We start from the raw sequence: 25,831 nt of genomic DNA on the forward strand, positions 1-25,831 counted from the left end.
AACCAGTGGCAACAACGCTCTGACGGCCGCGGGTGTTGCGAGATTTACACTGGGAGCTGACAGGGGAGCTGCACTGAGGTGAAGGGAGCTGACCGGAGCTGCTACAAAGGTATGTAACAGCTTGCTGCCAGTCCCCAACAGGACCGCCAGGCTTGTAATGAGCCCGGCGGTCCTGGTCTGTATTATGGCAATGTAAGTTGCCATAATACAGACCTTGACTCGAGTATAAGTCGAGTGGGGCTTTTTCAGCAAAGAAATATGCTGAGAAACTCGACTTATATTCGAGTATATACGTGTAGTATAAACACTTTAATACTTCTAACAAAAATAGAAACAATAACATTCTGAAACCGTATGTATAATTGTAATTTAATTGGGACATAGAAAGCTTAACTTTCTACGTCCCAAGCAAATGCCAATGATGCATTCTATTTATAGAACCTAGAACCAAGAAACAACTTATCAAAGAGTTATTAAACGTTCTTGGTCTAGAGGAAATAAATCATCATTTTACTTTTAGTAATTGTGCTCAGAGGAGAGGGGAGTCTGTGTTCAGGGCTTTGTAAATAGGTTATTTGTTTTCTTCAAACGGACTGTTCCACCTGGAGCACATGCTGATCAGAATGAATATGCATATAAAAAAGAATTACTTAATAAGAGTCTGACAGATATTCAAGAGCTAATTGGTTTAAAGCTGCACTGTCATGCCGAACTTACCTTTCCCCAATCGATTCCTCTTCTCTCCCTCTCTCAGGATCTGTTCTTCATTTCTTCCTATCTGCTCTAGCTTTCATTAAAACTTAAGAAAAAGTAGGGAATATTTCTCTTATGGAGGTTTCCTATGCCGTGACCAGCGGAGGAGCAAAGTGTGCTTCGTTTCCGGTGGTCACAGTAATTTTCCCACAATCCTTACCTTTCCTCCCTATTCCGGCGATTCATCCTGTCACTTAGACAGGACGCCGGCAAAACTGCTGAATTGCGTTTTAACAGTTTCTCCATTCGTGTTAGAACGCAATTCGGGACTTTGTTCGTATTAGAATTTAATTCGAATGAATGAAACTCTGATGCTATTCATTGCCGTGGCTGTATTTTACAGCCGCTTAGGAGCTAACTCCCTAATTACCACGGTATCAGGGAGTTATCTACTAAAAGGCTTTAAGACCTAAATTGGTCGTTCAGCCACATTTACTAATACTGAGTAAAGATTACTTCGTATTAGTAAATTCAGCCCCTACTCGCTATACCGCGAGTAGGTTCATGTCTAGTAAACAGTGAGCAGCCTGTAAAAAAAAAACACCAAAAAAAAACTATTGGCTGTGCGACGGGTGGGTGCCATAAAAATAATGAGGGGGGGCCCCCATCCTTGAGTGGTGTGTGGGGGCCATAAAGATAATGAGGAGGGGGACGACCTACTCTCCTCCCTCCCGGCCCCCACCCCTGGGCGGCGGCCATAAAGATAATGATGGGGAGGGACCTACACTCCTTCCCCCGGCCCCCACCCCTGCGCGTAGCCCTGTAGCATTCAATCTACTTTTTTCTCTCTCCATCTTCATTGACTTTGTTGTTTTATTGTGCTTTGTTTTTTTTATTTAACACTCTAAAAGGAATATAGGAAAATTAGATCATTTTGGATATTTTACATTGCCTTGAGTCAAGGTGGGGTGAATAAGAGCAATAATGATTATGCTTTGTTTTTTGTTTCTTTTAAATTTATACTCTCAAGGTTGGGGTATAGAATGTAGGGAAATTAGATAAGTTTGTATATTTTGTATTGCCTTGAGTCAAGGTGTGCTGAATAATAGAGTGACAATATATTTTATTTCTGCATTATCTCTTTGCTCTATTTGGCTATCCACAAGGGGTTATGGGTATGAGAAGGTTATCGTAAATGATTTTCTACTGTTATGAGGAGGTATTTCTTAGAACACTTTAAGGTGAATACCGGAAGTTGTATTTTGCTCACATTTGAGTTTATAATTTTTTAGATGACCACTTGTGAATCCAGTTGGCAATCCTGAGACAAGGATGATAATGATTTGCATAATGTAACACTGCACACTTTCTGTGCTGAGTATCTTCTAATTTCCGGAAGCCAAGGGCCTATCGACAAATTATAAAAAATCATCAAGGGCCCAAACACAAACCCATTCCAGCTATACAACTTTCAATAAATGTACACAAACACCTTCACTCAGATCCCCACTACAAACAATAAACTGTGTTTCTCCCTAGTGTGGTCTCTTCAATACACAATGTAAGTGAACGGCAAATTAACTGCTGGTGTGAAAATATACCAGGTGTCATGGTGGGCAGAGGTCAGAGGCCTAATAGGTCAAAGTATGCAAGGCCAGGGTTAAAGGAACCGTGTGGTGAAAGCAGTGTTGGTGGCAGGTAACGGAGTATGATGGGAGTGAAATCAAATGCAGTGAAGTCGAGCCTTTGAGGGAATGGAAGGTTAAGAATATGGCTAAAGGAGTTCAAATCATTGTTGAAAAATGATAACTTTAATGATTTGGCTAAATTATGCCTCACAGAACCGTACATTTTAAATATTCCTGGTAAAATATTCTATAAATAAATATTTGTGGTTGTCAGGTCACTTGTGTCTCAGATAATCATTTAAAGCTCACATAATAAAAATACTGTATTTATTTTTTTTAAAAGGGGTTATTTTCTTTTTGAGTCATTCGCCCTCTAGGTGGCACCAAGCCCCCTAATATTTCAACCTTTAGTCTGAATAAAGGTTGCTAAATAAATATTTAAGCAGTCCTTAACATAGAGTTGGGATCATGTCCTTGGATAGTGCTTCTTAACAGGTCAATAGAAACCTTTCATCTTACTGTTCCTGCAAATAAACTTTGTATAATCACAAGAATGATCATTGCTAAATTATGGGAGCCAAGAACATAACCCTAAGTAAGTATCTATGGAGAAGATCTGTTTCACAAATCAGTAAACCATGTTCTTAAGAATAAACAGATAATTTCCCTTGATTTCCTGGGAATTTCTCTCTTCAGCTCTTTCTATTTTTTTTTTTTTTTTTGCTCACTCTTACATTAACAGGACAAAATAACACACATGTATGTCTCTGTTTATATTATATCTTCATGGAATGTTATTTCCATCATTCTGTTTTTTAATTTGATTTATATTACTGTTAACTGACTAACATCTGTTAGCTACAGATGTTTTTACCATTAAATCAATAAAAATTTAAATTGTCACCCAAATTAAAAATCTCACCAGCGAATGTCTCTCCATTGCACCAAATCTCCGGGCTACAATCCAATTCCAGTGACGTTCTCATGATATCTGTATGTGTGTGAGATAAATAATTTATTTGTCTGTCTGTATCTGTCAGAACTGTAGGATGACAAGCATTTTTATACACAGAAATCCACTGCATAACCGGTTTATCATCAAACTGATCTTCATTAAGTGAGCAGAAATACACACAAACCCACTATATAACAGGTTTATCATCAAACTGATCTCCATAATTAAAAGAGCACACCAAGCACACTAACATTATACAAATATATTCGGGGCCAATATAAACCATTGTGTGGAAATCTATTCACAGACCTGACTTTACATAGGACATGAGGTCATGCGTTTAGACTGGAAGAAAGAAGATTTCGTCTAAGGCAAAGGAAAGTTTTTTTTACTGTAAGAACAATAAGGATGTGGAATTCTCTGCCTGAAGAAGTTGTTTTATCAGAGTCCATACAGATGTTCAAACAGCAACTACATGCATACTTGCAAAAACAGAATATTCAAGGATATAATTTTTCTTTTTTGTTTAATTTCGTTTCTTATTAGTTTTTCAATTCGAGTCGTCAAATAATAATAAAAACATTAGGGGGGTACAGAAGAGAAAGGGGTACGCAAAGTGATTGTACAAAGTGGGGTTCCACATATTTATACAGAGTCCTTAAAATAGACAAGCAATATCGGCTGCTAACCCCTGGAGGTCAGGTATCGTGGTGGGTAGTTACAATGCGGTTAGGGGGGTTAAGGAGAAAGAACTTCGGTAGGGGGTTAGGTGCACGGGGAGGTGGTGAAAGGGTGGGGTATACTGTTGCTACTACTGAAAAAAGATGTTTAGTGTTCTCCTGCTGGTGCAGTTGTGTCTTTTACACCTGTGTATGCCGCTCTCCCAGTACTCTAGCCGTTGGTGGTAATAGGTGACGTCCCTGTGGGGGGTGCCTTCCAATAGGTAATTCACGGTTCCCAGGTTTTGGAGTATTTTTCCCTCTTACCCTGGGTCGACCAATGTATCTCCTCCAGCTCTCTGGTCCTTTCTACCCGTTGGACCCACTGTTCGATATAATTTTTCAATGTAGGGTTATAACTTGTTGCAAAATTGGAAGTGCTTCAAACTGTATTTTTTTTGCCTTCTTTTGGATCAACAGCAAAAAACAAATGTGAGGAAGGCTGAACTTGATGGACACAAGTCTCTTTTCAGCTATGTAACTATGTAACCACTAGAGTGAGCTAGGAGTGCCACGGGGTCTCTTCTTTGCAAATAGTAAAACTGTTATATAATTGTTTGACTGCTTTCCTGGGTGCCGCTCCTCGTCTCTGATACTTCTCAAAGAGATCCTATAACTCTCTGTCTTAGCTAAACACAGCATGCAGAGGTTAGAGAACTGGCTGAGTGCAATCAACTGACACATTTGGCCAATGAGCTAGCCCTGCACTGCAGGATTTAATTTAGGAGAGCTAAAACATGCTCCTAAGCAGGAGCATCTAGCTCTCCTCCAGAGACTTCAAATTTTGCATGACTCAAATTACACGAATGCTCATTTTTGTATGTTACATTTAGTTTATTTTCATTTGTTCAATATTGTACATGAAGTATAGGCTGAGTACACTGGTACAAACTGGGCATTCGGGCCCTAATGCATGAACGCCTAAGGTAGGCCTGTTCGGCAACTTAGTGCACGTACGCTCTTTCAATTTACATGTTACTACTCGATTACTCTATTTCAGCATAGTGTTCGTACCCTTTTAGATGACCGCTCTGTGAGGTGGATTGGTCAGTTTCCCGGATAGGTCAGGGCCCTTGAAGGGACAGCTTGGTCCCGAGCGTGCACCCCATCCTCAGCCCACTAGCACAGAGTGCCAGCAGCGCCTGTACCCTTGCCTAACCTTTTACCCATTTGATGACTACAGCCCATAGACTGAGTTATTCTGCAATGTGGACATTTGGCTCTACATATTATACTTGAAAAGAAGGATCAACCACCTACCATCACCATTTCTAGTGGTCACGTCAGATCCACTCACCCACTGGACCAGGACTAGTATATTTTCCAGATGCGTGAGATCTAACCTGTTTCCAGACATATATTTTTCAGTCAGTTTTTTGCATTTTTCTTTTTTCTGTATACAGACTTTTTGTTCTTTTTTCAGATTTTTTTCTCGATATCAGGATATCCATATGCACACTGTCTTCAGTGGATTATATGTTAAGGTGTATATTGTATCTGACTTTTCAGTCAGTTATTGACTATTCATGCAGTTACTACCGCTTTAACCAGGGGGTTGATTAATTGTTGTTTACCTATGTGTTCATTGACATGTTATTTCTTATCAAGTTTATGTCATACTGCAAAGGCACAGGGCTAGTTGCTCCTTGGGCTTCACATCCGTTGTAGCCTTTTGTCTTTTCCCTTATACACTATTGTAGTAAGGTTTTTTGTATTAATATTTATAAAATATATACTCTTTAGCATCTATCTTTGAGTGTAGTATTTTTTGTATTATTTGATTACGTATTTAGGGGTCATTAGAGAGGGTGACTTCTATACCTGCCCCAAAACCCTGTATGGAGTGCCAACATCATACATAATTTGTGATCGGTCGGTTTCTAGTTGGCACAAATTCTCTATGGCTGTATAGAGCGTTTGCGCAAGTTCACATTAATGCCATGTTGATTTTGTTGATCATATGTTTCCAAGCCTTTGCTCGTGATGTACATTGTGTTTTAATTTTACAGGTTACGAGGTGCTCAGCATTCAGAGCATAATTTTCTTATCCTACCTCGTACCTTGCTGGATAGGTAGGTAACTTCGCTCTTCGGCCGAACTAATAGTTATTTGCCTTGCAAGATATTACTTTGCTTAGTCGGGTAAGGAAGGGACCATACATAAATCGGTCCCTAAAGAGAAAATGAGATATCAAGTATCTGCATCCACTGTAAATCCTATTACCCAAAAAGCATACTGGATCTGTCCACGTTGTGAATGGACAAACCCATGGTGGGAAGAAAAATGTAGAAGCTACGAGTTCCCCTGCCCTCCCGTTGACCATTTAATGCAGTCTGGATCCGCTGAAGAAGGCGCAAAGGGAGTCCAGAATCTACTTCCTGTCATCTTCAAGGGTCCTATGGAGAACCCTGAAGAGGACATAGAGTCAAAGGAGGAGGGAGGGGGAGGGGAAAGAGTAACGGGATGGGAGTATAACCACCCGAAGAAAGGCACAAAAGAAAACAGATAAAAAGAAAAATAGGCAAGGAGCTTTTAATGAAAGTAGACCACTAGAGGTTCAAGTAGGGCCAAAAGGGTGGGAAGAGTGAACAACTGGCTTTAATTCAACAGTTGCCAGATGTGTAAAAAGCTCCTTTAGCTTCAGTTCAATCCCTGTCCACTATTCAGGCTACTTACCAATGCACTTGGAAAGACCTAAAACAAATAATTGACTTAAAGGCAGGTCCTGTCCTTGCTTGAATCATTGCCCAATACACGGATGTCCATGAGAGGAATTTGAGGAAAGGTGGAGAAGACCAACCGACAAAAACAGACCAATGGTTTAGACCTAGAGCAGCCTCAGGAAAATCTTATGTATCTGTCCTTAAAGTGGCACTGTCATGGCCAAATCCTGTTTTTTTTTTTAACCCCTCTCCCGACTCCACTACATCTAATTGACCCCCTAGTCACCCACAAATGCCCCCAAGCCCACCATATTACCTAGTTTTTAAACTTTATTTTCTGCCCCGACCTAGGTCCTGGGTGTCGCCATCTTTGTGTGGGAAACGTCATCTGCCCACACTAGATAGTGCTGTGAAATTCCAGCTCATACCCAGTTAAACACGTGGGCATGCGACCGGGAATTTCATCCATTCATTCGTCAGAAAGATGAATGAATGAATAGAAATGTCACAAGAACAAACAAATATCGGAGTTCGTTTGTTCGGTCAGTTTATTACAAGGAGGGAGCTAGCGGCGTGCAGCTCCGTCCTTGTAATATGTAAAAATAAAAAGCGCCAGAGAGCAGTCCCCCCTCCACTTCCTAAGCCCTCCATGTCCTCCCTCACCCATATTAGCATAAGGGAGATTGAAATCTCCTGAATGCCCCTACTTGCTATGACGTGAGTAGGGGCAGGTCTACTAAAAAGCGAGGGGGGGTAAGGGGGCTTTTTTCCTCCCCCTCGGCCCCCACCCCTGAGCGCCGGGTGAGGGCCTTAAATAAGTTTGGGGGGACACACATACCTTTTGTCCTCCCCCCTGCCCCCACCTCTGAGCGGTGGGTGGGGGTCCTAAATAGCAATGAGGGGGGGACCTATTGTCCTCCACCCAGCCTCAACCCCTGAGCGGCGGGTGGGGGCCATAAAAACAATGAGGAGGGACCTATTGTCCCCCCCCTCGGGCCCCACCCCTGCATGGTGGATGGGGGCCATAAATAACAATAAGGGGGGACCTATTGTCCTCTTCCCCGGCCCCCAACCCTGAGTGGCGGGTGGGGGCCCTAAATGAAAATGTCCCTGCCCCCCCCCCCAAGGTGACTAGGAGTCCCCACCCAAAACAAAAATTATTACACCCCTACCTATCCCTCTCACCCTAAATATAGTGAGGGAGAAATAAAAGAACTAAGTGCCTGTAAAAAAAAGCCAAGAAACTTAACATTTGATGTCTTTTTTTTTCTAAAATCTTCATTAATCCATCTTCACCCGGCAAGGGCACGGCGCAGACTGAGCTCTGCAGGGCGGGGAAAAGCTTATAAAGCCTTCCTACACCCTGCAATTTGACTCAGAACACTGATTGGTTTGGCTTGGAATTCCACCAATCAGAGTGCTAGTCATTTTACACAGTGTGGGAAAGTTCTTTGCAATTTTCGCCACACTGTGTAAAATGACACAGAGCACTCTGATTGGTTGAATTCCAAGCCAACCAGAGTGCTGTGACAGGTAAATGTAGAGACTTACCTGTCAGAGCACTCTGATTGGTTGGCTTATATCAACCAATCAGAGCGCTTTGAACCTAATTGCAGGGTATGGGAAGGCTTTATAAGCCATTCCCCACCCTGCGGAGCTCAATCTGCGCCGTACCGTCGCCAGGTGAAGATGGATGCATTTTTTAGCATCGGGTTTTTTCTTTTTAGCCTGATTTTTTACAAGTTCAACAGTTATTATGGTTTTTATTTGGCCTTTTTGGGGGCTGAAAAATTAAGATTTTTTTTTTTTTACAGGCACTTAGTTCTTTCATTCCCCCCTCACTATTTTTAGGGTGAGGGGGGTAGGTAGGGGTTTAATCATTTTAGTTTTGGGTGGGGGGATGACTAGGGACTATGGGTCCCAGCTTGGAGGGGACATGTTAATTTAGGGCCCCCACCCACCGCTCAGGGGTGGCGCCAGGGGGGAGGAAAATAGGCCCCCCTCATTGCTATGTATGGCCCCCATCCGCCGCTCAGGGGCAGGGGGGAGGACAATAGGTCCCCCCACCCTCATTGCTATTTAGGGCCCCCACCCGCCGCTCAGGAGTGCGTGTCGGGGGGAGGACAATAGGTCACCCCATCCCCTCATTACTATTTAGTGCCCCCACCCGCCGCTCAGGGGTAAGGGCCAGGGGGAGGGCAATAGGCCCCCTCATTGTTTTTATGGCCCCCACCCGCTGCTCAGGGGTAGGGGCTGGGGGGAGGACAATAGGTCCCTTCCATTGCTATTTAGGGCTCCCACCTGCCACTCAGGGGAGGGGGTCGGCGGGGAGGACAATAGGTCCCCCCCCCATTGCTCTTTAGTGTCCACACCCGGAGCTCAGGGGTGGGGTCATGGGGAGGACAATAGGCCCCGCCCCTATTCTCATTTAGGGCCTCCACCCAGCGCTCAGGGGTGGGGGAGGACAATAGGTCACCCCCCTGCCGCTCAGGTGTGGGGGCCAAGGGGAGGACAATAGGTCCCATCCCTATTCTCATTTAGGGCCTCCACCCAGCGCTCAGGGGTGGGGTAGGACAATAGGTCCCACTCCCCTCATTGCTTTATGGCCCCCACCCGCCGCTCATCGGGAATATGGAGGCAAGGTATGAAGAACAGATCCTGACAGAGGGAGAGAAGAGGAATCGATTAAAGATAGGTAAGATCGGCATGACAGTGCCGCTTTAAAGACTGGGCTACAGTAAAAACCTAGGAGATCTTATACAGGGGAAAGAGGAGTCACTGGGCTATACTGAAGCTGTACCCAGACAGTCAATTCCTTTTTGCATATACACATAAAAACAAATAATACACATGGACGGTTTTGCCACAAGGTGCTCAAAATTCACCTACCATGTATAGCGTGGCAATGGCCCAAATTCTAGAATCTTGGTCAAGGGCAAATGATGTTGTGTTATTACAATATGTTGAATATTTGCTTTTATGTTGCCCAGACCAGAAATCATGTACAAGCGGGGTGCTAAGCTACAAAAGCCAAACTGCAAGCATGAGTTCCCACTGTTATTTTTTTAGGACACTGTATTTCCCATGGTACATCTGACAGAAGACAGGAAAATTGCAGTCCAGAAAATTAACACCCCCCCCCCCCACGCAGCCTAGTCCAGATACGTACATTCCTGGGTCTAGTCTCCTATTGTCGCCCATGGATTCGCTCTGCAGCAATCTACATGCAGCCCCTGTATGACTGCCTCACCCGTGAAGCTCCTGAAGCAGAGGAAGCCTTTTACACTCTTAAGTTGCTGGTCACCTCAGCTCCAGCACTGGGTCTCCCAGATTACAGAAAACCCTTCACCCTATTTTGCATCAAGCAGGATGGTTATGCAACAGCTGCCCTTACGCAGGTCCATGGTGGGAAACAGAGACCCATTGCCAATTACTCCACCAGGTTAGACCCTGTTGCCAAAGGTGCCCCTTCCTGTGTAAGAGCAGTAGTTGTTGTAACTGCCCTTCTGGACAAAGCCATTGACATTGTCTTAGACAATCCTGTCACCATTTACACCCCGCATGACATTAACAGCATTCTTTCACAAGTTCAGCCAAAACACATACATACTGCAAGGCATCTCAGGATGCAGTGTGCTCTCCTCATGCCTCTAAACATAAATTTGAAAAGGTGTATGGTGTTAAATCCATCTACATTGCTTCCCCTGGATTTAAAAGAGGGGAGTGGTGATTCTGATCTTTTTGTAAATTCCCTGTCACCCGACAAGTTAGCTGAAGCTCATATTGTGCAGCATTAATGGCACAAGAGAGAGCAGCTTTTTTCACATGTAATTAAGTCTCCATTGTCTAATCCAGACTTTGACATTTTTGTAGATGGCTCCAGATATGCTAATGAGAAGGGCAATTTCCACACTGGATATGCTGTAGTCTCTGCACACAAGGTAATAAAAGCTGAACCACTCGCCCCTCACTGCTCTGCACAGGAGGCTGAGCTGAAGGCACTCACTGTAGCGTGCAAACTGGCCTCTGGTAAGACAGCTAATATTTACAGACTCTCGCTATGCCTTCGGTATAGTCCATGATTTTGGGCCTATATGGCGGGCTCGTGATTTTCTCACCTCAGCAGGAACTCCAATCAAGAACTCTGAAGCCGTGAGTGCACTTATGGATGCTATCCTGCTACCTCCTCAAGCAGGCGGAAGCTCACGTGAAGATCACAGATGAGGTAACCACAAAGAAGACAAAGCTGCCAAGCAAGCAGCAATCCAACATCATCCTTACATAGCTGACATAAGAGAATGGCGTCCATCAAGTTCAGCCTTCCTCACATATGTTTTTGCTGTTGATCCAAAAGAAGGCAAAACACCTATTCTGTAGTGCTTCCAATTTTGCAACAAACTAGGAAAAATTCCTTCTTGACCCCAAAATAGCAGTCAGATGTCAACTTTGATCAAGCAGCTATTACCCCACTAATTAGAAATTATATCCCTGTATGTTATGTTTTTGCAAGTATTTATCCAATTTCAGTTTAAACATCTGTATGGACTCTGATAAAACCATCTCTTCAGGCAGAGAATTGCATATCCTTATTACTCTTACTGTAAAAAAAACCTTTTCTTTGCCTTAGATGAAATGTCCTTTCTTCCAGCTTAAATGTGTGAATAGATTTCCAGATAATGGTTTATACTGGCCCTGAATATATTTCTATAATGTTATCATATCCCCTCTGAGGCGCCGTTCTTCCAAACTAAAGAGATTTAAATTTTTTAACCTTTCTTCGTAACTAAAATGCTCCATTCCTTTTAGCAATTTTGTAGCTCGTCTCTGCACTTTTTCTAGTGTCATGATATCCTTCATTAAAAAAGGTGCCCAAAATTGCACAGCATATTCAAAGTGTGGTCTTACCAGCGATTTATAAAGAGGCAAAATTATATTTTCATCCCGAGAATTTATGCCCCTATTTATCCATGACAAAACCTTACTGGCCTTAGCAACTGCAGATTGACATTGCATATTACTGCCTAATTTGTTGTCTATAACAATTCCCAAATCCTTCTCGTGTGTGGTTATCCCTAATTCACTACCATTTAGGGTGTAAGTTGCTTGTGCATTCTTGACCCCAAAGTGCATAACTTTGCATTTCTCTATGTTAAATTTCATCTGCCATTTAGTGCCCAATCCCCCAATCTATCCAAATCCCTCTGCAGCAAAGCAATATCCTGCTCTCATTGTATTACTTTACAGAGTTCCTGTGTCATCTGCAAACACCGAAACATGGCTTTCAATGCCCATTTCAAGATCATTTATAAATATGTTAAAAAGAAGCGGTCCTAAAACAGAACCCTAAGGGTTACCACTTTTGTCCAGCCTGAAAATTTACCATTAATGACAACTCGTTGTACTCTATCCTTAAGCCAATGTTCTACCCAAGAACAAGAATAATCATCTAGACCAATTTCTTTTAGTTTGAAGACTAACCTATTGTGAGTAACCACATCAAATGCCTTGGCAAAATCCAAGTAGATCACATCCACTGCAACACCCTTATCTATACTTCTACTTACTTCTTCATAGAATGCAATTAGGGTAGAGTGACATGACCTATGTTTCATAAAACCATGCTGATTATTGCTAATAACAAAGTTCTTCCCAATGTATTCCTGAATATTATCCCTTAATAGCCCTTCAAATATTTTCCCAGTCACAGAAGTTTAGCTCACAGGTCTATAATTTCCAGGCAAGTATTTTGAACCCTTCTTAAATATAGGAACGAAATCTGCTTTCCTCCAATCCTCCGGTACAATACCTGAAACAAAAGAATCTTGAAAAATTTAACAAAGTGGTTCACTTATTTTCCTACTTAGCTCCTTACGTACTTATGGGTGAATACCGTCAGGCCCTGGAGCTTTATTTACATTAATTTTCTCTAACAGCTGTAGCACCTTGTCTCGAGTTATCCAATCACAAGTTATCTGCAAGTTTTTGCAGTAATCATTTGCATATCTCTTGCCATAGGATCCTCATTAATATATATTGAAGAAAAATAGTTATTTAAAATTTCTGCCTTTTCCTGTTCTTCATTAACTAACAGACCCATCTCTGTTTCCAGTGTACCTACACTTTCATTTTTTGTTTTTTTAAAAATTGATGTACTTGAAAAACTTTTTGGGGTTGGTTTTGCATTCTTTGGCAATCAATTTCTAATTTTCTAGTAAAGCCACTTTAATTGCCTTTGTGCAAGCATTATTGGCTTCCTCGTATCTTATATAGGATGCCTCTGATTTGTCCGATTTAAATGCTTTAAATGCCCTTTTCTTATTTTTAATCTCTTGTTTTACTTCTCTACTAAGCCACATTGGTTTCAATTTGTTTCTTTTATATTTATTACCCAATGGTACATACTGAGAAATGTACCTTTCTAATATTTGTTTGAATAGTTCCATTTATCCTCAGTGTTTTTTCCACTAAGGAGTTTATGCCAGTCGATATGTTGTAGAGCTGCCCTAATCTTATTGAAATTAGCTTTTTTTTTAACCCCTTAAGGACACATGACATGTGTGACATGTCATGATTCCCTTTTATTCCAGAAGTTTGATCCTTAAGGGGTTAAACAATACTTTTAGTATACCCCACGTGCTTTTGCTTTTTTGAGTTTATTAAAAAAAAATTACCATAGTGTGATCACTATTTCCCAAATGCTCCCCTACTTGAATGTTTGTTAAAAGATCAACATTGTTTGTTATAATGAGATCCAGACAAGCATCCTTTCTAGTTGGTGCTTGTACCAGTTGTGACATAAAGGTGTCATTTAACTCATTCAAAAACCTGATTCCTCTTGCTGAAGTACTAGTCACTCTATCCCAATTTATGTCCGGGTAATTAAAATCTCCAATAATTAATGTGTTACCCCGATTTGCAGCTTTCCCAATTTGCTCTAACAGCTGTTCTTCCTCATTAATATTTACATTAGGTGATTTATAACATATCCTAACTAATAATTGATTTCCATTTGTTTGCCCCAAGCAGATATCTACCCATAAAGCTTCCACATTTTCCTTGTCACACTCCACATGCCTAAGATTTGACTTTAACTCATGGTTGACATACAAACATACCCCACCACCCTTCCTGTTTTTCCTAGCCTTCCTAAATAACATGTACCCATTTAAATTAACTACCCAGTCATGTTTCTCATCCCACCAGGTTTCTGTTATGCCTATTATATCATATTGTTTAGTGTAAGATATTGCCTCTAGTTCCCCCATTTTGTTATATAGGCTCCTTGCATTAGTAAGCATACATTTAAAATTGTCATCATGGTCCTATAGTACTCCCAGGATCCCTAAGTTAAACTACCTATTCATACTGATATACTCACTGACGAATAACCTAGCAAAATTGACTCTATATTGTAAATAATGCTGGTTTAAGTATAGAAAAAAGAGAGAGAGGTTATGGGTGTGAAATAAATCACCTCCAAACCTCAAAAGGAGGTTACAGGGAGTAGTGGGGGCTTGACCCCGGGTAGAAAAATTAGACAGAAGGAAAGAAATGGGAAAGAGAAAATCCGCCCCTTAAAAAGTGGGTGGAGTCTATTCCCATTTACTGACTACTCCCTTTAAGTACAAAGTCACATAAGTGTGGTAATAAATCTTTAATCAAAGTTTAGAGTAATATTGGTTGGTAACAAATTTACCAGAAAAAATAAATACATTTTAATGATAAATACACCCTACAAGTGTTTAAAGTGAAAATACAAATACAACCACCTATTAAAAACCTGGAAGGTTGCTCCTATAGTGAACACCCAGATATTTGCACAAGGAGCCTGGATGGATAAGTATCGAGAGACCTTTGGAAGGATCAAATGAGTGACATCCACATCTCCTAATCGGGGTGAGAATACGGTCTATTCCGGTTCTAGCAACAATAAATGGTATGGATACTTGCTGTAGAGGCAGCAGCTAAAGAAAAATAGGATATGCAGTAGTTGCTTAATAAGGACGTACAGGAGAGTACAAAATGACCTACTTAGGGTCTGTGAGGTTACCCCTCCGTTTAGTGAGCCGTGCTAGAAGACCACAAAGAAAGCTTCCCAGCAGGATCTAAAGGTTTACAAAGTAACATGCCTGTAAATGCCCTGAAACTAACTGACTATACCACCGCCAAATAAACTGCTGCTTCGAGGCAGCCTATTAGTATCCCTCAAACTTGCATAGTGGAACCGGTGTAGACATCGTAGGAGCCCAGGTAAGTAAAATAGCAAATCAATGCATCGGCAAGAAGCCCTTTCTATATGTCCAGGCTTATGTCCAGGCTTTTCAGTCCACTAAGATGGAGTTTAGCGCAATACCGCGCCCCACACTAGATACTCGCTAGTCTAGTTTAGCCTGAATACCAAAAATCAACAATGAAAACCTGCGTTTTCTTGAGTGTAGCGCTAAATGTGATAGAATAATACAATAGTGAATAGTGCTCTTAATTGCACTTACCCTCTTTTACACACTTGTATACATGAAAAAAAGGGAAAAAAATAGACAAATAATTGTGCAGTATGTTTAAGCTGAATTAGAAAATTTTTTGTGAATTCTGAAGATAGAGTCAAGTTCACTCACATTTGTTAGAGCCTTTTATAGATATAGGCTCTATAAAAGGCTCTAACAAATGTGAGTGAACTTGACTCTATCTTCAGAATTCACAAAAAATTTTCTAATTCAGCTTAAACATACTGCACAATTATTTGTCTATTTTTTTCCCTTTTTTTCATGTATACAAGTGTGTAAAAGAGGGTAAGTGCAATTAAGAGCACTATTCACTATTGTATTATTCTATCACATTTAGCGCTACACTCAAGAAAACGCAGGTTTTCATTGTTGATTTTTGGTGATCTTTTATATGTGGTGGGTTTTATAGGAGTACCCACGGAGTGTTTTAGCGGCTATTTTCTCTAAATTGTACACGAATATAAAAAAGCGCCACCTATTCCACATTTTTGTGTATTTTGAACTAGTTTAGCCTGAATACCTAACTGCCACTTTTAGTTCTCATCATTTTCTAATACAAGCAACATGGCATAGGGCTACACTAATAATCTGTTTTCGACCCGATAAGCTTGTTCGCACACACATCCACTAAGTAACATGTATAACCTGTCAGTTCAGTGTACTCAGTTAGTTCTCTCATAGTATGTGTACTAAAGCTAAGTTACTTTTCCTACATTATAATTACGCTAACATAACTAGCCGGTCAGGCACCGCTCATTTTATTTTACTTACTGTTACTCTCTTGCTGCCAGGGAATATGGAAGGGGCAGTAAACTTGACAGGTTAGGTTCCAGCTACATTTTACCATTACCAGTAATGCCTCGTAGACTGTCTCAGCAAACATGTTTACCTTAACTATAAAAAGTGATGTTGTGTAACCGTTAATTCACATAGACCTTCAGATAACGATTGTTGGTAGCGATGACTAATAGTAATACCTAACGTTGGCAGCGATTGATAACACTATTGAAAAGCTATCTTATAATCTATAATATGCCTAAATAGCATGATTTAAGCCTGTTCATAAATATAAAAATAGTGCATTGTACTACCCTAATACTTTCCATGTTATCACTCTTTGTTTTGAAATATGCATGCGGATTGCCTTTGGGGTACCACGTGCCTGAATGTTACCACCATATGCACTGCAAAAATAAAGAATTAAAAAAAAAAATAATTGTCATGAGTCATTTGTACTTTTTGTGAATTTTCATCAATATTACATACCTCCTCTGTTCTGAGCTTCCCCCCCCCATCTCCATCACCTTTACACTGAGCTAAAGCCCATCCTTTCTATCGTATCTCCATTTTTTAGATTGCTTTGACCCTCCCCCCCACTACTAGTTTAAAATCTCCTCCAACCTTCTAGCCATCCTATCCCCCAGCACAGAAGACCCTCTTCCATTTAGGTGCAATCGATCACGACTATACAGGTTGTACCAAAGCGCAAAATTGTCCCAGTGCTCTAAAAACCCAAAACCCTCTTTCCTGCACCAAGACTTCAGCCACGCATTGACCTCTCTGGACTCCCGCTGCCTTTCTGCTGTAGCGCTTGGCACAGGTAGTATTTCTGAAAATATTACCTCGGAGGTCCTTTTCTTTAGCTTACTTCCTAGTTCCCTGAACTCATTCTTTAGGACCTTCCATTTTCCTCTGACTGTCATTGGTACTAATATGGACCATGACAGCTGGGTCATCCCCAGCTCCTCCCAATAATTCCTCCACTCTGTCGGCAACATGCGGACCCAAGCACCTGGGAGGCAGCAAACTGTCCAGTAGAAACGATCAGGTATAGGTAATACCTTCCTACAGGTTGTCCTTCCAGAAAAGACTGTTGACTACAATATGTTGTTGAGCCTGCAGAAGTAAGCAAGCAAAGAAGAACAAGATCTCTGGAGGAAACAAGATGCAGAACCTGATGATCACAAGATGTGGAGATAAGGTAAAAGACTGTGTTTACCACGAGTATTGTACCCTATGATGTCTCAAGTAGCCCATGGACCCACACATTTATCCAAGATGAACATGAACAGTATAGTGAATACCCATTGGGTGGCACCTGGGTTTACTGTTGTAGCAGCGAAGTATACCCGAGCTTGCATGATTTCCTAGAAATAACCCCGGACAGGCTGTCAAAACACCAGGTAAACATATCCCAAGGCCACTTTACCCGTTTCAGAGACTGCAGATAGACTATATTCAACTGCCTAATGTAGGAGTGTATGAAGGAGTGTTGGTGTACATTGATCTCTTTTCAGGTTGGCCTGAAAGCAAGTAAGCGTCTGAAGGAACTGGTATGTAGATACATGGTACCTTAAGTGATTGAAAGAAAGAGACAGAGGTAGCCATTTCACTGGGGAAATAATGCAAGAAATAATGAATAAAATTGCAAAAGCCATGCAAGAGACAGTGAAGCCTTGGACTGAATGCCTTCCCGTAGCACTCTTCTCTATGAGATGCACCCCTCAGCCAAGAAATGGCCTATCCCCTTTTGAGATTTTGTTTGGATGTGCCCCTAAGACAGGAGTCAAACAAGTGTTTGATTCTAAAACAGAAAAAAACTAATTAGGCAAAAAAACGGGATATAACAATAATGGTGAACGATTGGAAAAATGATTACAGAAAGAATTAAAAATAAAGTGGGAGAAAGCCACATTAGAAAAATACTTAAATACTAAAAAGAGGCCTAAGATACTTCAAAATGCCCACATTTGACAAAGATGTCATGAGTTCCATGGAGGAATGGAATTCTATTTTGGAAAACTTTTCCATAACTTCCATGAACCTCATAGTAAAAAGGAGAAAGGAATATCTATAGGAGTTAGATTTGGAAATAAATAAGAGCCAAAATGCCATCCTCAAGTCACCTAACCAAGAACAATTTGACCATATGACACAAGATATAAAGGAAAATCTAGATAAATTGGAAAAAGAAGTAATAGATGGGAAAAAAGCAAATACCAAATACTAGGGATTACAAAATGAAACAGGTCAGAACATTTTCCAAATACAGTCATCAGGATAAAGATTTGGAAACTAGAGAAGATCTAAAAGAACCACTTAAATATAGGAAAATGTAATAAAACCATAAATATAACACAGAAGGTAAAACTTATTTAAAACACAGCCCTTATAACTATAAACATAAAAAATAGTTATGAACAATATCACCCCCCAAATTTAGATAATTTAAAACCTGGAACTCAATATCTACGCAACAAAGATAGATATCAGAACAATATAGAGGATATGTACCTCGTACCTATGTACAATGAAAAACCAAGGGAAAGAAATGAAAGAAGATCTACATATGATAAAAGATCAAGAGAAAGAAATGAAAGGAGACCCATGTATGAAGGGGCAAGACCAAAAGAAAGAATAAATGCCAGAAGAGAAATTAAAGAGAGAACTCCGCATCAGAGACCTACCAATTATAAGAAAGATGAACCATTACAAATGAGTAATAGATTCCAAGTCTTAGATGACTTTGAGGATCAGGATTTTTGAAGGAGCAAGGGAAAAGAGAGACAGAAAAGAGAAGAAATCCTAGACATCATGACACCTTACAAAAGATGAAGGAATTCAAGTATAGAGGAACAAGAGGAGGAAAACACATAAAAAAAGAAAGACGAGAAAGATTGCAGAGAATTCAACCTCTCTAAAAGGTATTTTTAATTTGACCCGTTAAGGACTGGACTGTTTTTGCGATGTTGTACATTTGCGACCAGGCCTCTTTTTACACTTTTGTGGTGTTTGTGTTTAGCTGTAATTTTCCGCTCTCTCATTTACTGTTCCTATACAAATTATATGTTGTTTTTTTCAGGACAAAAAAAGGCTTTCTTTACATACCATTATTTATATAATCTCATGTAATTTAATTTAAAAAAAATAAAAAAATATGATGAAAAAAATGAAAAAAAATACATGTTTTTTGACTTTTACTTGAAAAATCTTTTACTCATCTACAAAAGCGAATAAAAAAAAACTGCTAAATAGATTAGAAATTTTGTCCTGAGTTTTAAAATATCCAGTGTTTACATGCTTTTTTTTTGCAAGTTATAGGGCTATAGGTACAAGTAGGATATTGTGGTTTCAAAACATAAATTTTTTCAAATTTATCAATAGTGACATTGTAACACTATTATCTGTAAAAATTATCTGAATAACACCCCACATGTACATATTTTTTTGAAAGTAGACAACCCAGTGTATTCAATATGGGGAATGTCCAGTCTTTTTTAGTAGCCACCTAGTCGCAAACACTGGCCAAAGTTAGCGTTCATATTTGTTTGTGTGTGAAAAAGTAAAAAACTAAATTGAACGCTAATTTTGGCCAGTGTTTGTGACTAAGTGGCTACTAAAAAAGACTGGACCCCATTTGCAATACCTTGGGTTGTCTTCTTTTGCAAATGGTATGCCATCATGGGGGTAATTCTCATTCCTGAGCTACCATACGCTCTCAAAGGCAACGTAACCAACCTGGCCATTTTCAATGTCAAAATATTTGTCCCATATATTTGACCCTGTAACTTTCAAAAACGCTATAAAATCTGTACATGGGGGTACTGTTAAACTCGGGAGACTTTGCTGAACACAAATATTAGTGTTTCAAAACAGGAAAACGTATCACAACAATTATATCAGTAAAAGTGCTGTTTGTGTGTGAAAAATTTGAAAAAAAGTCACTTTCACTGACAATATCATCGCTGTGATAGGTTTTACTGTTTGGAATCACTAATATTTGTGTTCAGCAAAGTCTCCTGAGTAAAACGGTACCCCCCATGTACAGGTTTTAGGGTGTCTTAGAAAGTTACAGGGTAAAATACAGTGCTAGCAAATTAAATTATCTGCAATTTCGGCCTGGGTTGGCAGGCAGGTCCCTCAAATTGCAATTAATAAAATTATTTAATTATGTAAAAATATTACATAAATACGCACTTAGAATCTAAATATATATGCACATTTATATATTTGAAGTCTACGTGTATATTTATATAATTATTTATGCAATTTTGTATATAAACAAATGTATATTTCGTATTATTTTTATTTATTTATATATACATAGATATATATACAATTTCATTCTAAGTGTATTTTGATATAAATGTATATATTTTAATATCAAAATACAGTTAGAATAAAATTTCATATAGATATATAATTTTTTTAATTTTTTATTATTTTTTAAAAAAAATTATTTCATTTAATTTACTTATTATTTGTATTTTATAATAATATATATATACAATATATATAGTTATTATATATATTATATATATACGTGTGTAATTTAATTATAAGTGTATTTTTATATTAATATATGTACATATTAATATAAAAATACACATAGTATGATATTATATATATGAGATATACACATATATTATATACATTTAATATATGTCTATATATTATATATATATACACACATATATAATTTTTTTTTATTATTAACATTAACTTTATTTTTTCTTTGATTTTTACACTAGCAGGGAGACTGCCTGTCAGCACAGACAGTCCCCCTGCAGGCAGACACATGGACACCTATTGTGACCATGTAGTCGCTCTGTTGAGCGATCACATGGCCCCAGGGGTCCTAATCCGCCATGGGGAGACTGTCTGGGCTGCAGGCAGTCTCCCCACAACGGGAGCACCTCCGATCGCCGCCGGGGGAACGACAGCGATCGGGTAAGTACATCTTAAAGTTAGGACGGTTCCGGACCGTCATCGGTCGGCAACGCAAAAATGCCGATGACGGTCCTGAACCGTCCTCAGTCCTTAAGGGGCTAAGCCAAAAGATTTTAACCGATCATAAAAAAGTACTTACTAAAGGATTAAAATTCGCTCCAAACAAACCCCTTAATACATGAGTTCTATATAGATCTCAATAAATTTAAAAGAAATATATGTTTAAAAAAATATTTTGCTAAAAATCCTATAGAACTCAAATACAACCAAGAAGAAGAGTTAAGACATACCAAACTAAAAGAAAATCCTCATTCTACCCTAAACAAATAATCTTACCATACAGGAAAGAAAAGCGCTTAAAGATCTAAAAACAGATGTGAACCTCATTATAAAACCAGCAGACAAGGGGGGGAGGGATAGTTTTAATGTCCAAAGAGTTTTATTGCAAAGAAGCTGAAAGAATATTGATGGACGAACAGACTTATAAGAAGCTAAATTTTAATCCTAGTAATGATATGAATCAAACCTTTTTAAACTTTTTAAATAAAGGTATGGGGCTTAAAATACTTAATAAAAAGAATATTTTTTTTTTAAATATCAAATATCTGTTTACTTCCTTCCGAAGGTCCATAAAGATGCAAACAACCCCCCGGGAAGACCCATAGTAGCACTAGCAGGGTAGATTCCATATCTAGTAGATTATCCCACTACGTGGACATTCACTTACAACCTCTCATAAAAAACACTACCTCATACATTAAAGACACTATTATGATTATTTTAAATATTTTAAGCAAATGTACTTGGAATTCGAATTGTTTTTTAGTTACCAGTGGTGTTTCAGCACTTTATAGCAATATCCCTCACCATTATGGGTGCAACGCAGTTAAATATTTTTTAAATCATTTTTCAGATCTAACAGAAACTAAGATAGAATACATCATGGAAGGGATAGAACTAATTCTTAAAAATAATTTCTTTTTGTATGGAGAGGAGTTCTTTCTGCAGATAAATGGAACGGCCATGGGGACCAAGTTCGTCCCCAGCTATGCTAATTTGTTCATGGCCAATTGGGAAAATTCTTTCATATATGGCCCACTTAGCTGGAGACGGAACTTGGTCACCTATAGCCGATACATTGACGATATCTTCTTCATTTGGGAGGGAGAAGAGAGTGATCTCATTAAACTTTTAAATCATCTTATTACTAATACATGGGGGATAAAGCGAACGAACAATTGGAGCAAGTCGGAAATTGTATTTTTGGACCTAAAAATATATATATAGAAGAGAATATGATAAAAACTAAAAAATCACTTCAAGACAGTGGAAGCAAATAGCTATATAGGTAGAGAAAGTTGTCACTTTTCACCTTGGCTCGAAAATGCTCCTAGAGGCCAATTTCTACGCATTCGTCGCAATTGTACTGACCTTATTACCTTTGAAGCTCAAAATATAAAGAGAAGAAAGAGACTGAGTTTAAGGAAATCCCTTTCATATGTAATTTTAGTATGGACAATTATAAAGTTAGAAAAATAGTTTCCAAGTTCTTTTACAAGATCCTGTAGCAAAGACATTCCTTCCAGAAAAACCCTTATTTTGTACACAGAGGAGTTAACAATCTTCGCACTGCCCTTACATCAAGTTTTATGAAAGAAAAGAAAATAATCAATACATTTTTAAATACAGATAAAAGTTTTTTTAGGTGTGGGTATTGTTTGGCATGCAAGAGGACTTAAAAAAAAAAAAAAAAAAAAAGACATATTAGTAGTTTTTAAAGCAAAGATGGAATAGAACACCAAATTATCTTATATGCCCTTGTGGTTTACAATACATCGGTAAAACCACAAGGGCACTACATATTCGAATAGAAGAGCATGGCCGAAATATAACCAAGGGCTTTGAGAATCATAGCGTCTCTGCACATTTTAAGGCCCACCATAATTGTGAAACGAAAGATACTAGATTTTTAGGTATAAAAAAATTGGAAAGAGACTGGAGAGGAGGAAATTTTGATGCAAAAAAGAAATGGAATGGATTTTTAAATTAAACACTCCTATCCCTTATGGTCTCAATGTAGATTTTTGAGATGTGTCACTTTTTAAAATAGAATCTCTGGTTGTATTTATGTATTTATGTTTATCCCAACTTTATATGGATTTTACATGGGTATTAAAGTCTCTTTTTGTAATCTTTTATTGATCAAAATATATTTTTTTATAGATATGTATTTCGTTTATATTATTGTATATACCCTTCTATACATTTCTGGATATTAACTTAATGCTATGTATATCAGCTGATTCCACAATTTTATAGTAATGGACATCATACCAAATTAATCTAAAAAAATGATTATTTATATACTATAGTCATGTTCATTTATAGAATTACCCTTTCTATTGAAACAATTATACACATAATTTATTTGTATTATGTATATAATCTATTTGTTAAAATACAGAAAGAATGAGTTATTGATTCTCTGTTACTATTTTTGTTACTATGTCAACCGGCTATACTGTTCAGGGAATGAACCGCTAGCTGGAACGCAAAATCTATGACGTATCGGCATACAAACACGAGACCGGAAGTGACGAATGTACTCGGAAACCAACTGAAAGTGAGGCCTGAAACGCTGGGCGTCACCATTTCCATGGTGAACACCCGCGATTTTACAAGCTGGAAACCAATTATCCTACCCTTGGATGGGTACATATAGCAAGAACCTGTCCCAAAGAAAACAGAAATACTTTTTTTCTACATCCAGTTGAAGAAGCCTTCACGGCGAAACGCGTCCTGGGAACCATGTGAGGAACAGCCTTTGATGTATTGGACTTTTTATGCCTAGATAGTGGTATTTTACTTTATATTTTTTTAATAAATATTTTAATGTTTAAATAAATGTATATACCGTATATACTCGAGTATAAGCCGACCCGAATATAAGCCGAGGCCCCTAATTTTACCCCAAAAAACTGGGAAAACTTATTGACTCGAGTATAAGACTAGGGTGGGAAATGCAGCAGCTACGGGTAAATTTCTAAATTAAATTAGATCCTATAAAAATTATATTAATTGAATATTTATTTACAGTGTGTGGATATAATGAATGCAGTGTGTGTGTATGAATGCAGTGTGTGTGTGTATGAGTGCAGTGTGTGTGTGTATGCGTGCAGTGTGTGTATATGAGTGCAGTGTGTGTGTGTGTATATGAGTGCAGTGTGTGTGTGTGTATATGAGTGCAGTGTGTGTGTATATGAGTGTAGTGTGTGTGTATATGAGTGCAGTGTGTGTGTACATGAGTGCAGTGTGTGTATGAATGCAGTGTGTGTGTGTATGAATGCAGTGTGTGTATGAGTGCAGTGTGTGTGTGTATGAGTGCAGTGTGTGTGTGTGTATGAGTGCAGTGTGTGTGTGTGTATGAGTGCAGTGTGTGTGTGTATGAGTGCAGTGTGTGTGTGTATGAGTGCAGTGTGTCTGTGTATGAATGCAGTGTGTGTGTGTGTGTGTGTGTATGTGTGTGTGTGTTGCAGAGCCTTGGTGGGGGGGTGGGCAATTTTGTTTTTAAATTATTTTAATAAATTTTTTTATTATTATTTTTTATTATATTTATTATTTTTTATTTTATTTAATTTTTTTTTTTTTCCGTCCCCCCTCCCTGCTTGATACATGGCAGGGAGGGGGGCTCTCACTCCCTAGTGGTCCAGTGGATGGGCACTGTGTAGGAGGGGGGCTGGCAGGAAGCACTTACCTCTCCTGCAGCTCCTGTCAGCTCCCTCCTCCTCCGCGCCGGTCCGTGCAGCTCCCTCTGCCAGCTCACAGTGTAAGTCTCACGGCCGCACTACGACCCCGCGGCTCTCGCGAGACTTACACTGGGAGCTGACAGAGGTGCTGAACGGACCGGCGCGGAGGGGAAGGGAGCTGACAGGAGCTGCAGGAGAGGTAAGTAAACGCTCTGCAGCCCCCACAGCCCCCAGTCTATATTATGGCAATGTAAATTGCCATAATACAGACAGTGACTCGAGTATAAGCCGAGTTGGGGTTTTTCAGCACAAAAAATATGCTGAAAAACTCGGCTTATACTCGAGTATATACGCTATATATATATTTTTTTTTTTATAACTACTGGCATTGTTCCTGCAATTTTTTAAAGAAGGATTGTGGTCCTTAACCACATACACCCTCTGATCAGAGCCGATGTGGATGGCTCTGGGCTTGTAAGTACAAATTTGACTTTTTCCATCACCATCTACGATATTGCACCATATGAGTTTTCCCTTGCTTTAGAAATCAAGAAAGGAAAGAACACACATCAAAGAAGTGATAGGGTCGCCTTTACGGACCTCCCAAGCGATTCTATTGAGCTATACATATTTAGCTCTTAAAAGTGTGAGTGGGCATATTTCCCTCCTTTTCTATTTATATCCTCTTTGTACCACAGTAAACACTATGTTTGGTTTTGTTTGTTTATTTTTTTGAGGGTACTGCATACTACCATTGGAATTTAATATAAATATTAAGGTACAGTTACCTATATGTCTGCACTATAGCATGTTTTTTACGGGTTATATTTATAAATATTTAGCGCTTCACCTTCACTTCACAAGTGTTTGATTCTATTCCGGATCTAGACTCCAGTTCTACCACTCAAACTACAACATGGAGATTGGGTAGTGATAAAAAGACACGTGAAAAAAAAGCTTGAGCCAAGATTTGATGGTCCCTTCCAGGTGTTGCTAACCACAGCCACCTCTGTGAAACTAGGAGGAAAAGCCATGTGGATACACGCCAGTCATTGTAAACAAGTCAGTCCGACTCATCCACCGACATAAAGCTTTTTATATCCTTTACCATTGTATGCTCTGACTTGAGACCAGAAGATAATAATGCATGGGAGGGAAATATATGGATGCAGATAGCAAAGGCTTTTATCCCC

The 25,831-nt window shown here is 39.2% G+C and overlaps 1 protein-coding gene across 2 annotated transcripts in view; it reads right to left on the reverse strand.

Annotated features, from left to right (window-relative positions):
• Positions 1 to 25,831, reverse strand: part of LOC134575560 (zinc finger protein 566-like) — a 92,228-nt gene that overhangs the window by 2,414 nt on the left and 63,983 nt on the right. For both annotated transcript variants that reach the window (XM_063434857.1, XM_063434856.1), the window contains exon 5: positions 3,244 to 3,312. In XM_063434857.1, the coding sequence (XP_063290927.1) occupies positions 3,244 to 3,312 (69 nt within the window). The remainder of the gene's footprint in view (positions 1 to 3,243; positions 3,313 to 25,831) is intronic.

This window comes from Pelobates fuscus, chromosome 10 (assembly GCF_036172605.1).
Source record: "Pelobates fuscus isolate aPelFus1 chromosome 10, aPelFus1.pri, whole genome shotgun sequence".
Lineage (NCBI taxonomy): Eukaryota > Metazoa > Chordata > Amphibia > Anura > Pelobatidae > Pelobates > Pelobates fuscus.